The 11,426-nt window shown below is 56.9% G+C and overlaps 1 protein-coding gene across 1 annotated transcript in view; it reads right to left on the reverse strand.

The window, feature by feature from the left end:
- Window positions 1-11,426, reverse strand: part of LOC101648810 (contactin-associated protein-like 2) — an 83,104-nt gene that overhangs the window by 23,278 nt on the left and 48,400 nt on the right. Inside the window, exon 6 of the mRNA XM_004713940.2 lies at window positions 10,569-10,662. Coding sequence (XP_004713997.2) covers window positions 10,569-10,662 — 94 coding nt within the window. The remainder of the gene's footprint in view (window positions 1-10,568; window positions 10,663-11,426) is intronic.

An 11,426-nucleotide genomic window follows, 5' to 3' on the forward strand; every position in this document is an offset into this window, starting at 1 on the left:
CACTACAGAGAGCAAAGTCAGGGAGCCCAGTCGGAGTGCACACTCAGAGAGGACAGTCAGAGGACACAGCACTACAGAGAGCAAAGTCAGGGAGCACAGTCGGAGCGCACACTCAGAGAGGACAGTCAGAGGACACAGCACTGTCAGAGAGCAAAGTCAGGGAGCACAGTCGGAGCGCACACTCAGAGAGCACAGCCAGAGGACACAGCACTGTCAGAGAGTAAAGTCAGGGAGCACAGTTGGAGCGCACACTCAGAGAGTACAGTCAGAGGACACAGCACTACAGAGAGCAAAGTCAGGGAGCCCAGTCGGAGTGCACACTCAGAGAGTACAGTCAGAGGACACAGCACTACAGAGAGCAAAGTCAGGGAGCACAGCTACTTCCTGGCTCTTCTACAGAGGGTTATTGGCCTCATGTTTTAAACCCTCCTCGTAGGTGCGCTTGGCCTCTTCAAACCGGTTTAAGAACGCCAGAGCAGCCGCTTTCCTCGAATAGCCCTTGGCCCAGTCGGGCTTCAGGTCGACAGTCTTGCAGCCGTCCTTGTAGGCCTTCTGGTAGTCACCTTTCTTGGCGTAGGTGGCGGACTGGTTGCTGTAGAGCACATGGTTCTGTGGGTCTAATTTAATGGCTTCCGAGTAGCACGCGGCGCATCCTCGATGTTCCCGGCGCTCAGGGCCTTGTTGCCCTTCTCCTTGAGCTCATTCACCTTGCTGCCTCCGCGGCCCTCCTCGCGGGCAAGGGAGGCGCTGCGTGGTCCCGGCCGCCCTCCTTCTCCACCGCCCAGCGGCCCCTGCCCTCAGGCTCCTGCCCCCGGGGCCGCCGTCCTGCCTCCTCCCGTGACCTACACTCCTCACAGACACACAGAGGAACCCTAAGAAGCTGCAGAGAAGAACGAGCCCACCCGCTGAGCAAGGTGTATGCAATTCAATGCCAAATACTGAAGTGTTAATGTGAATCATCAGAGGTTGTGGACAAGATAAAACTTGGCTCCCTCTCTTCCTGCTGAGACAGCCTCCCTCTGGGACACAAAGGATGGTCCCTGGCCTCCGCCCTCCACCGGCCCTCCTGCACTCACAAGTGTGGCACTGAGTGAGCTGCCCCTTCACCAACTCCCCTGACCTCTCAGGGTGACACCGGTGGGTTGAACTGATTTCTCTCCTTAACCCCAAGTGGCCTCAGGTTCTCTGCTGACCTCACCGGCTGTCTTGAAAGGATGCTGAGAGATGCCCATTCCCTCATCGATCACGGCGTGCGGCTTCCTCCTAATGCAGTGTGGAAATGGACAGCATCATAATTGATCTCCGAGGAAGCCTCTGTGGCCAGCAGACCGGTTTCCAATTCCGGAGCATGTGGGTTTGTCCCAGCTCTCTGGAAAGTCATCTCATCACCTGTTTACTTGTTTACTTCTTCGGAGTAACCAAGAATGGAACTTCCTGGAAAATGTGCCCCTAAGATAGGATGGCTACACGGAGAGGTGAGTCCCGATGTGAGGCCCAGGGCTTCTGCTCTTGGGCCTGAGACGCCAGGAGAGAAGGCGCCGTTCTCACTCTGAAGTTCTCAGGTTAATATTTAAGACCTTACTCGGCAGAAATTTGAGTTGCAACTGAGGGAGTGGGGGGTACGCTGAGTCAGCAGCTGCTCTCTGTGGCCAGCCGGCTGGCTGGCAGACACCTCTGTCTGTCCACGCCTCCTCTTGTTTCGGGATGTGGGGCGGGTACTGACTGGTGTCTGCTACGTGCCTATGGAAGCATGAGCCCCTGGGGAGAACACGGAGATGGAGAAGGCTACAGTGTTCATGGGGGACAGGGAGACACGGGGTGGGGGGCACCCAGCAGCTGTCCACTGACAATGCAGGCAGCATGGTGGATCCCAACAGAACCACCCAGCAATAATGTGGGAGACACAGCCATCCCCACGAATCATTCAATGGCAACACACGAAGGGAGCATGATGGACATTAAGAACTGTCTGATAGCAACACACAGAGCCTTTCATCGACAACGAAGGAGACGCGCGGCAGACACCCACGGACCTGATCACTGACCACGGTGGGCACCCATGGACTGTCCAGTGACACTGCAGCCAGCAGGGCAGGTGCTCAGGGAACCCTTCAGGAATAGCACAGAGAAAGGTGGCACCGCAGGATGGATTAGGGACAACATGAGTGACATGATGGGCACACGTGGAAATCTCCATGGAAACGTGTGTGGGAAACAGAAAGGTTATTCCCCAGGTTGTCCCCCAATAATATACGCCAAACCTAAGGCACTGACTGTACACTTGGAGGTCAACTGCTTGAAGGTTATCTGCCTGAAGGCTGTCAGCCACCCAGAGCAATCAGACCCTAGTGTCTGTCCCGCCCTAAGTCGAGCCCACTCCCTTCTGATAAGGATCATGGATTGTTCTCCTGGAGGAGAACCCAAGACACTAAGAACCCAACTCAGGGATGACCAAGGTTAGGATGCCGTCTTGACTCTACAGTCTGCTCATCTTGTTATGTGTGTGCCTTCCTGTCGCATGTGTGCCCCAGTGTCTCCCCTTCCTGTCGCATGTGTGCCCCAGTGTCTCCCCTTCCTGTCACATGTGTGTCCCAGTGTCTCCCCTTCCTGTCACATGTGTGTCCCAGTGCCTCCCCTTCCTGTTGCATGTAAGCCCCTAGCCTGTCCCCTTCCTGTCGTGCTTATGCCTATTGTACAACCCTTTCCTGTTACACATGTGGTCACTGTAATTAGGGGGACGTACACGCCCCTTGAGTGTATATAAGCCTTGGTTGGAAATATATTCTCTCTTTGCGTGGATCTGGCTCCCGAAGTCCTGATGGTCCTAGAGGTGAGCATTTGCATGCTTTATCTTGTCTGGTGTCTCCTTAATTTTACCCCGGAATGACACAACCGCCCCTTGGACCCGTTCAATTGTGGGGGCTGGTACCCCACAAATGTGGCAGTGAGGGGCCTCAGCATATGTGGGTCTGAGTGGGAGGGGCAGGTCAGGAGAAGGCTCAGCCACAGGTGCCAATTCCAGAGACAAGGGGTGGGGCTTGGGCAGGAGAGTGAAGTCAGGGTGTGGGGCACGTGGTTGGGGCAGGACAACCCAGATTCTACCCATGGTAATTGAAGCCCAGAAGTTGGCCTTCTTGCCCCAGCTTTATGGTCAAGTCTTGTGATTGGTTGATTTGATGTGTAACTCGGTTAGGGTCTTGCCCACAATGATGACCATCAGCCTGGGTCTTCTTGTGGGGTTGGGGCTTTGTAGCCCCAGCTGATGTCTGCGGTCAGTTGGCCCTCAGTGAAGCAGATCACCCTCTGTGATGTGGGCGGGCCTTGTCCAACAGCCGACAGCCTGGAGAGCCACACGGGGCTTTCCAAGGAGAGAGCAGCCCTGCTCAGGATAGTGACACAGAATCCCGGCAGTTTCTGGCCTGAGGATTCCAGACTTTGCAGCCCCCGTAAATCATGTGAGGCAATTCTTTAAGCTCTGTGTGTGTCACCTATCAATATATCTCTTCCTTCTCTCCATCCACCCATCTGTCTGTTATCTGTTATTCTCTCGATTGATCACTGTCTCCATGCCCTGCTGATCCTCTCTCTGGAGAACCCTGATCGTCACCCAGTTTCCACACTCACTGGAGACTGCCGTTGGGTTCTGAGCCAAGGAAGACCCCTCAGGGTTGAAGGGAGAGGTGGAGGGATGGGGGGGAGGGGAGGTCACCGGAGACAGACACGACCTTTCTGAATCGTCAACTAAACCCAGGACATCTATGTTTCCCATGATCATTTCTCTTCCATAAAACACCCATGAACACCCTGCAGGTGGTGAGGCAGGACTGCCTAGCGCCCTGGCTCCCCACCACGCCCCACCCCTCACACACTGTCCCACAGAGCAGCCTCCCTGCGGCCCCAAGCCCCTTGCCCCCGACGACCCTGAGTGTAAGGAGGCCTGACTAGGTTAGGGTTGGAGGTCAGCGGAGAAGTCAGGACTGCATCCCACTTATGTGGCCTTCATTCAGCCCCTGCCACTCATGCTTGGTGGACTGAGTGGGTCAGTCAGCCAGATGAGGGTGACCCCAGAGACGGGAACAGCAGAGCACGGAGCCCCTGACTGTACCGGTATCTCTGGTCTCACGTTCCCCGTGCCTCCGTGGCCCCCACAGAGTCCCCGTTCTGAGTGCCAGCTGCTCCTGGACAAGGAAGATGGAACCATCACTTGTTATAATTTACAAATTAAAATTGTTTAAAGTTTTCTTTCTTTTCTTTTCCACTAGGTGCACCTATTCATGTCTTCTTCTGTAATTTTCAGAGCAACCTTGGGTCTATAGAATCCCTGGATGCTGAAAACCACTAATAAGCTCAGCAGATAATGAAAAGAGCTGGAGGTTCGAATCCCCGGAGTCACCTCAGCAGAAGGCCTGGTGCCCGGCTCCCCCAAACCAGCCCTGGGGACCCTGGGGAGCACAGTGGGGCTCCGACACAGTAGGCAGTGCCCCGAGGCAGGCTCACCTGCTGCAACTGGCAGCAAGCGGTGGCTTAGTTACCTAACGGAGCTCAGAGACCGCAAGATCCTGAGCACCCCCGCCCCGTGGGGGCTCCCCATTCCCCTTGAGTCAATTCCAGTTCATCAGGACGCCGAAGGGCAGAGCAGACGGGCCCAGCGGGCTTCCCAGGTGCCATCTCCAGAAACCGAGGGCCTCCTCCTTGTCCTGGTGCGTGGCTGTGCGCCCCGACCTCCACCTTCTGGGCAGCGGCTGTGGGCTTGGCCACGGTACCACTGGGTCTCTGTTAGGCCATGCCCCACACTGCCACATTCCTGGCTGGTGCATGTGTTTCTTTGTGGTGAGTTTGGCGGGTGTGGCTCCAACCCACTTTGCTTTCAGGCACCAAGGCTGTGCCATCTGTGGCTACAGGCTTCCTCCAGCCCGGACTCGGGTCCTCAGACAGGCCGACCACAGGCCGCGGGCTGGCAGAGATAAGCGTGACCCCGATGGGCACCGTCCCCTGTTTAGAACTGCCCCCCCCCCCCCCCCCCCCCCCCCCCCCCCACCATCCTACTAGAACTGTGAATACAAGAATGCACTGTTTCTTTCTGGGTCTTCCGAAAGGAACGTTACAGAGCAGCCCTGGCTCTCTCAGTTTCTGCTGACTTAGAAACTGGCCACCTGACCTCCTGCCCCCTGTGGGTGAGAGACAGGCAGGGAGCTGCAGATCCGGAGCTGCAGTGAGGCTCCCTGCCCCCAGCACCTGCTGAACCCAGTGCAGAAAGCTGCTGGCCATGAAAATGGCTCAGTTCAGGGAATCAAGGTGGAGAGCCGACGGCCTGGGTGGTGCACGTACGCTCCCACTGGAAGCCGCCAGGCTGTCCCTGTTTTCTGATTGTAAGAGATATGCAACAGCAGGCCAGTCACATCAATGGTGACGCCTCAAGTCTCCACACCCCGCCCCCTAAGCTCGAACTCTTCTCAGTCACTCCCCCCAAAGCTGTAACTATTTGTGGGAGCAGAAAGAGACTGGTGGTTTCGAACTGCCGACCTTTTGGATCACAGCCCAATGCCTAACCCCTACACCACCAGGGCTCCTTGGCATGTGCTTTACAGAGACTTTTAAATATTCATAGCAACTCCTGTGATTTGGGTGTGATGAGTGTCCATTTTCTACAGTTATAGCCCTGCAGCTGAGACAAGCAGGGAGCCAGCCTTTCAGCAGTGGGCACAGCTGGACAGGGCCTGGTGTGACCCCCCACATCCCCTAATGCCCTCTTCCAGCCTAAACGCCGGGAAAGATTCAGGCTCACAATGTTTGCTGCAGATGTTGTGCCTGTGGCCGTCCTTGTTGGAGACACAGGAGGCCTCCGGGGGCCAGGACACCCCAGAGTCAGCTTCGTGGCCTCGGAGGCTCTGCCCTTCAGCTGCAGCATGATCGGGTGCAAGGGGGCGGGGTGGCCGGTCTCCTGTGAGCCTGGGACAACCGCACTTCTCAGGTACAGCCAGAGAAGTGTCACTGGGAGTCTGGAGGAGTTGCGGCTGTCAGACCAGCTCACCTCTCCTTCAGGGGAAAACAGCTCGGGTGTGACACCTCCTCCAGTCAGCACGTTCGCTCCCCTGTCACGGAGATACGTTTTCTCGTTGCTGTTGTCGTCAGGTGCCTTTGAGTCGACTGTGACCCTGGTGTCCAGCACCTGGTGTCCAGCAGCTGGTGTCCAGCACCTGGTGTCCAGCAGAAGGAAACATGGCCGGGGCTGGCCCTCGCACTGGTTCCCAGGCCTGAGCCCACTGTGGAAGCCGCGCTGTCAGTCTGTGTCCTCGCCGGGCCTTCCTCTTGGCCGCCCCTCCTCTTCACCAAGTGAAGGCAGGGTTTTCTCTTTAGTGTCGTCATGGTGAAAGCCAGAGGCGACTAACCAGAAATGCCAACGAGAGGTTTGCCAGTCATCAATGTTTCTGCCTTCTCTGCTAAGAGACCCATCATTAGGAGATTGGCTACCGGCAGGACTCAGCCTCAAGTCCATTGACCGACCGGTTTCTCCGTTTATAGAAAGGCATTGTATTTCCCATTCCCCCTGCAAGCGCGGCCCAGTGCCAGGCTGTAAATAGATGTTTGGCTGACCCCACTCGCTTCTACAGCTGAAGCGGCGATAGAGGAGAGGCCGCGGGAGACTGGCTCTGGGTGGAAGGTCCACCCCTCTCCACCTCACATACAGAGTGACCCTCTGTCTATGTCACCCAGTGCAATGGATGGAGGGTGGGGAGAGGTGACCCCCACCCATCACCAAATAGGATGAAGCTATAACCCCTGGATCTTGTTTGGAAATGGAGTTGTTGAAAATGCGATTGGTTGTACTGGAGTAGGGTGGATTCTAACCCCCTCTGAGTGGGGTCTTTATGGAAGAGGAGGAGGAGGAGAAGAGAGATTATGAGGGAGAGGGGACCCTGAGAAATATAGACAATCAGACAGAGAGAGAGAGAGAGGATGAATCGTGTGAAGATGCATCTACAAGCTAAGGAACGCGAGGGCCACCAGAGGGTGGGAGCTCCCAGGAAGACCCTTCCCCAGAGTCTTTGGTGAGAAGGTGGTGCTGAGACCCCTGGGCTCCCTCCTGTGTACAATGGGGGCCGTGAAGGCCTTCGAGAAACGAAGGGGGGTGTGTGTTATGAGGACTGGAGAGCCTTTGGTAGCACAAACAGGTGAACCCACCCAGCCACACTTGGGAAGACAGTTCCAGTGAGCTGCTTCTAAGATTATAGCCAGACCGACGCAGCCCCCAAAGGCACATTCTGCGTGCTCTCTGGTGTGTTGTGTTCATCTGTGGGGCAACGATTGGTCTCTCCGCTCGGGCGGAGGAGAGGAGAGTGAAGCGCACTGAACATGGAAACAACGAGTCCCGTGGACTGAGGGGCCCCGTGACCCCGAGACCAGAGGAACTAGACGGTGCCCGGCTGCCCTGACAGGATCCCGAGAAGGTCCTGGAGAGAGCGGGAGAAACACGTGGAATGAAACTCAAAAGCATAAGAAAGACCAGGCCCACTGGTCGGAGAGAGACTGCTGGGACTCCCGAGGAGAAGGAAACGTGGGGACGGAGTGGGGTCCCAGCCAGCTGCCTGACTCGCGAGGTGTGTGACATGCTAAAGGAAACAGGCTGAGCTTGTAAACCTTCACCGATTCACAGTAAAGAGTGAAAAACAGGAGTCACTCCGGACGCGCTGCTCAAAGATTCTGGACCAGATGATGGAAATGCAGAACGGAATGTGGAATTCTCATGGACTCGACTTTCTGGAGCGCTGGAGGGAGATGCACCCATGAGACAATCGCCAAGACAACCTTTAAAATTCCCTCCAGCACCCAGGCATCATCTGACAGCCAAGCTGTAGTTTCGCTTCACTGGTAAAGAATCCCTGCCTTGAGCATTACAGGGTCCAGGAGCCCTGGTGGCTCAGTGGGCTACATGCTGGGCCACTAACCTCATGGTCAGCAGATCAAAACCACTGGTTGATCTGTGGGAGAAAGACGAGGCAGAACTTCCTGTTATTGTACAGAGCTATGGTCTTGGAAACCCAGAGGGGCAGTCCTGCCCTGCCCTGCCCTACCACGAGTCAGCATCCACTCGGTATCAGTGAGTCTGTTTGGAGTTTTCCTTGACTTTGGGAATGTGAGGTCCCTGTGTCTGTGAAGAGGAATATGCTAGATGCTAGCATGGCATCCCCACCTCTCTGACCCTGGGAGAGGGCGCCTCCCTGGGCAGTTATCTACGGAGTGGCGCTGTGGGTTAGGCGTTGGGCCGCTCACCACTAGGTTGGCAGTTCGAGCCCCTGGTAGAGAGATGAAGCTGAGGTTCCCATACTGACTGAAAGCCTCAGCCACCCTGTGGGGCAGCTGCACCTGCCTTCAGGTCGCTTTGAGTCAGCATCCACTCGGTGGCAGTGGTGCTGCACACAGGATCACATGGACCTCACCACTGAGCGGGCCACATGTTGGTGCTGATGGGGGAGGAATGCGTCAGGAAAGGCGGCTGTGAGGTCTGACACACCGTGCCTCTGACTCATGGTGGCTGACACCTGTGCTGGGGAACGAGGTGCTGCCAGGCCTCGGGCGGCTACAGATCAGACCATCCGGCCCACAGGGCTTTCCTTGGTTAATGTCCAGAGACTGATCACCCAGCCTTTCTTCCTGGTCTGGAAGCTCCCCTGGACCCTGCTCACCACCCTGGCCACACACAGGCCTCCCTGGCAGATGGGCCACCGGGGCTGCCCTGGACACCAGGCCCCAGTTTCCCCAATGGGCGTGAGGCATTTCTAACTGAGCCACCTGCGCCCCAGACAAGACATGTGGGCAGGGCCCTTCAGTCTACTCTCTGTCCAGGTCCACCAGCGGAAGAAGCTGGGCCACCTGAGGGCAGGGCTTCTCGCCACGGTCCCTGGATTCTGCGCCCCGATGTCTCAGGGGCTCCCAATCTCCAGCCCAGGCACCCTCGTGGCTCATGGCCTCGGTGCTTGTGATGCCACAACAGGCCGGCCGCCCAGACCCGCCTCCTGTGTCTCTGCTCAGATCCGACGTGTAACCAGAGTACAGCCGAGGGGGGCCGAGGGGTTGGGGTCCAGCCCCTCATTGGCGAGGTGGCCTCTGAAGGTGGAACCCATGGTGTGCAGGTGCGTCTGCATGCTTGGATTGGAGGCCGGCCTCCAATGTGTGTGTGGCCATGGGTGTACCTGGGTCTCAGGCCCTCCACGCCTTACAGGTCCCCACCTTTCCACCTTTCCCACCCTCCCCAGCAGGCAGAGCGACCCCTTCCTGGCCCCTCCCCACCGTACTCTTTCCAGCTTGGCTCAGTCCGTGTCCACTTTCTCAGAAGGAAAGGCGTTTGGGGGCCTTCCCCTGAAGCGGAAGACCCCTGCGGCCTCGTCCATATCTTCCCCCCACTCACCCCCGAGGGGGGCAGAACAGGGGCTGAGGGGCGAACCCTGTGAGGACTGGCTGGTGAACACCTTCACCTCGAAGCCAGGCCCCAGAAAAGCCTGGGCCTGGGACTCGACTCAGGATCACTCAGTCCTGCTGACCGAGGGCAGCAGCCCAGACAAAGCGGAAAGCCGCGAGACACAAGGACGGACTGAACAGCTAGTTAGGAAGTCCCCTTTGAAACTGCCCTATGAAAACTGGGGGCGAAGTCCTCAGACAACGTCCCCATCTCAGCTCATGAGGGGGACCTACCTTGTCCCCCGAGGGAAGTGTGTCTGAACTGTGTGAGGCACCCTTCTCAACTCTCAGAGGGACCTGGTCATCCCATCAACATGACTTCATGCTTTCTTGAACTGAGTCTTTGCTGCTGTGAGTGTGTGAGTGTGTGTGTGTGAGAGAGTGTGCGCGCGAGAGTGTGCGCGCACAAGAGTGTGTGAGAGTGTGTGAGAGAGAGTGAGTGAGAGTGTGTGAGAGTGTGTGTGAGTGTGTGAGTGTGTGAGTGTGTGTGTGAGTGTGAGCTCAGCTTCTCTCTGGACCCTAACAAACCACACAGGTTTGGAGCATGCTAGTTCCCCGTGGACGACAGCCCAGGAACCGAGCTTCACAACACTCATCTCCCTGAGCAGCGCTGTGGTGGCGGCACCCACAGCCACTCCCTGGGGAGGAGGCTGCCTCTTGGCCCTCACTCCTGCCTGCCTTCCAGTTGGCAGATACCACCTGGTTGCTGGGGGTGGGGGTGGGGGTGGGCAGAGGAGCTTGGGCCCTGTGCTCAGATACTGGGAGTCCACATGGACATGCTCAGGGTGGAAGCTACACAGCTCGGCGGACCCCAATTACCAAGAGTCTGGAGCAGGTAACTGGCTTCTCTTGGCCCCAGGCCGGCTCAGGCCCCCTCAGGGACCAGCATCCACCTGCCCTCCCAGCGTTTCCCAAGCAAACTCGTGTTCCGGGTGCTAGGAGTGTTCTACCCCAAAGACGACGGAACAGTGGGGCCTGGAGTCCCCTGGAGGACAGCCTGCCTGGCCTCCTGTCAGGATGCGGTCTCCATGCACCATGGACGGCCTCGTCCCGGCACTTCCCAAGGGAGGGCCGCATATGACACACCGAACAGAGCGCGAAGCAGAGCTTACCTATCACTTTTCCCAGGAAGAGCGACTTGGGGGAATTGAAGAGGACGTCCCAGGAACTTGGCAGATGGTGGCTCACTCGAGGGTAGTGATCCAGCTGCAGGGAGCAAGAGGCAGGTTTAGAGGGTGTGTCTACAGACCCTGGGGGTCAAGCCCCCTTCCTGCCCCCACCCCCGCCGGTGTGTGTATGCAAATCACTCTGTGAACCCTGCTCTTGGTGGTGGTCAGAGTCCAGCCTGGGCGGCAGGTCCTGTCTCCCTCCACTGGGGTTCCTGGGGACTTTGGGGACCGCTCCCCTGTGTCTGTGCCTTTTCCTGCGGGAGCGAGCCTTTGCTCAGCCTGGCAGTGGACACAGTCTGCCGGACACCCTCCCCCTGCCTGCCGACCTCTGGGCCGAAAATGCCACATGGCTCTTACAGGAGCCTCAGAGTCCCCTGAGGGATTCCAGTTGACAGGGCTGTAATGATCTCCCACTGCACACATGCTCACACACTCATGTACTCACACACACATCCATTCACACAATCACTCATGTACTCACATACTTACACTCACTCATGCACTCACACACACATCCATTCACACAATCACTCATGTACTCACATACTTGCACTCACATACACGCACACACACTCACACTCATACTCACACACACTCATGTACTCACACACACTGTACTTATACTTATGTACTCACACACATACACTCACACATGTACTCACACACATACATATACACATACATTCATTCACACACTCATACACATACGTTCACACAGACTCATGTAGTTGTACATACATACGTACACTCATGTACACACACACACACACACACACACACACACACACACACACACACACA

The sequence above is a fragment of the Echinops telfairi genome, unplaced genomic scaffold (assembly GCF_000313985.2).
Source record: "Echinops telfairi isolate 266 unplaced genomic scaffold, ASM31398v2 ScPeMD7_23;HRSCAF=83, whole genome shotgun sequence".
NCBI classification, from domain to species: Eukaryota; Metazoa; Chordata; class Mammalia; order Afrosoricida; family Tenrecidae; genus Echinops; species Echinops telfairi.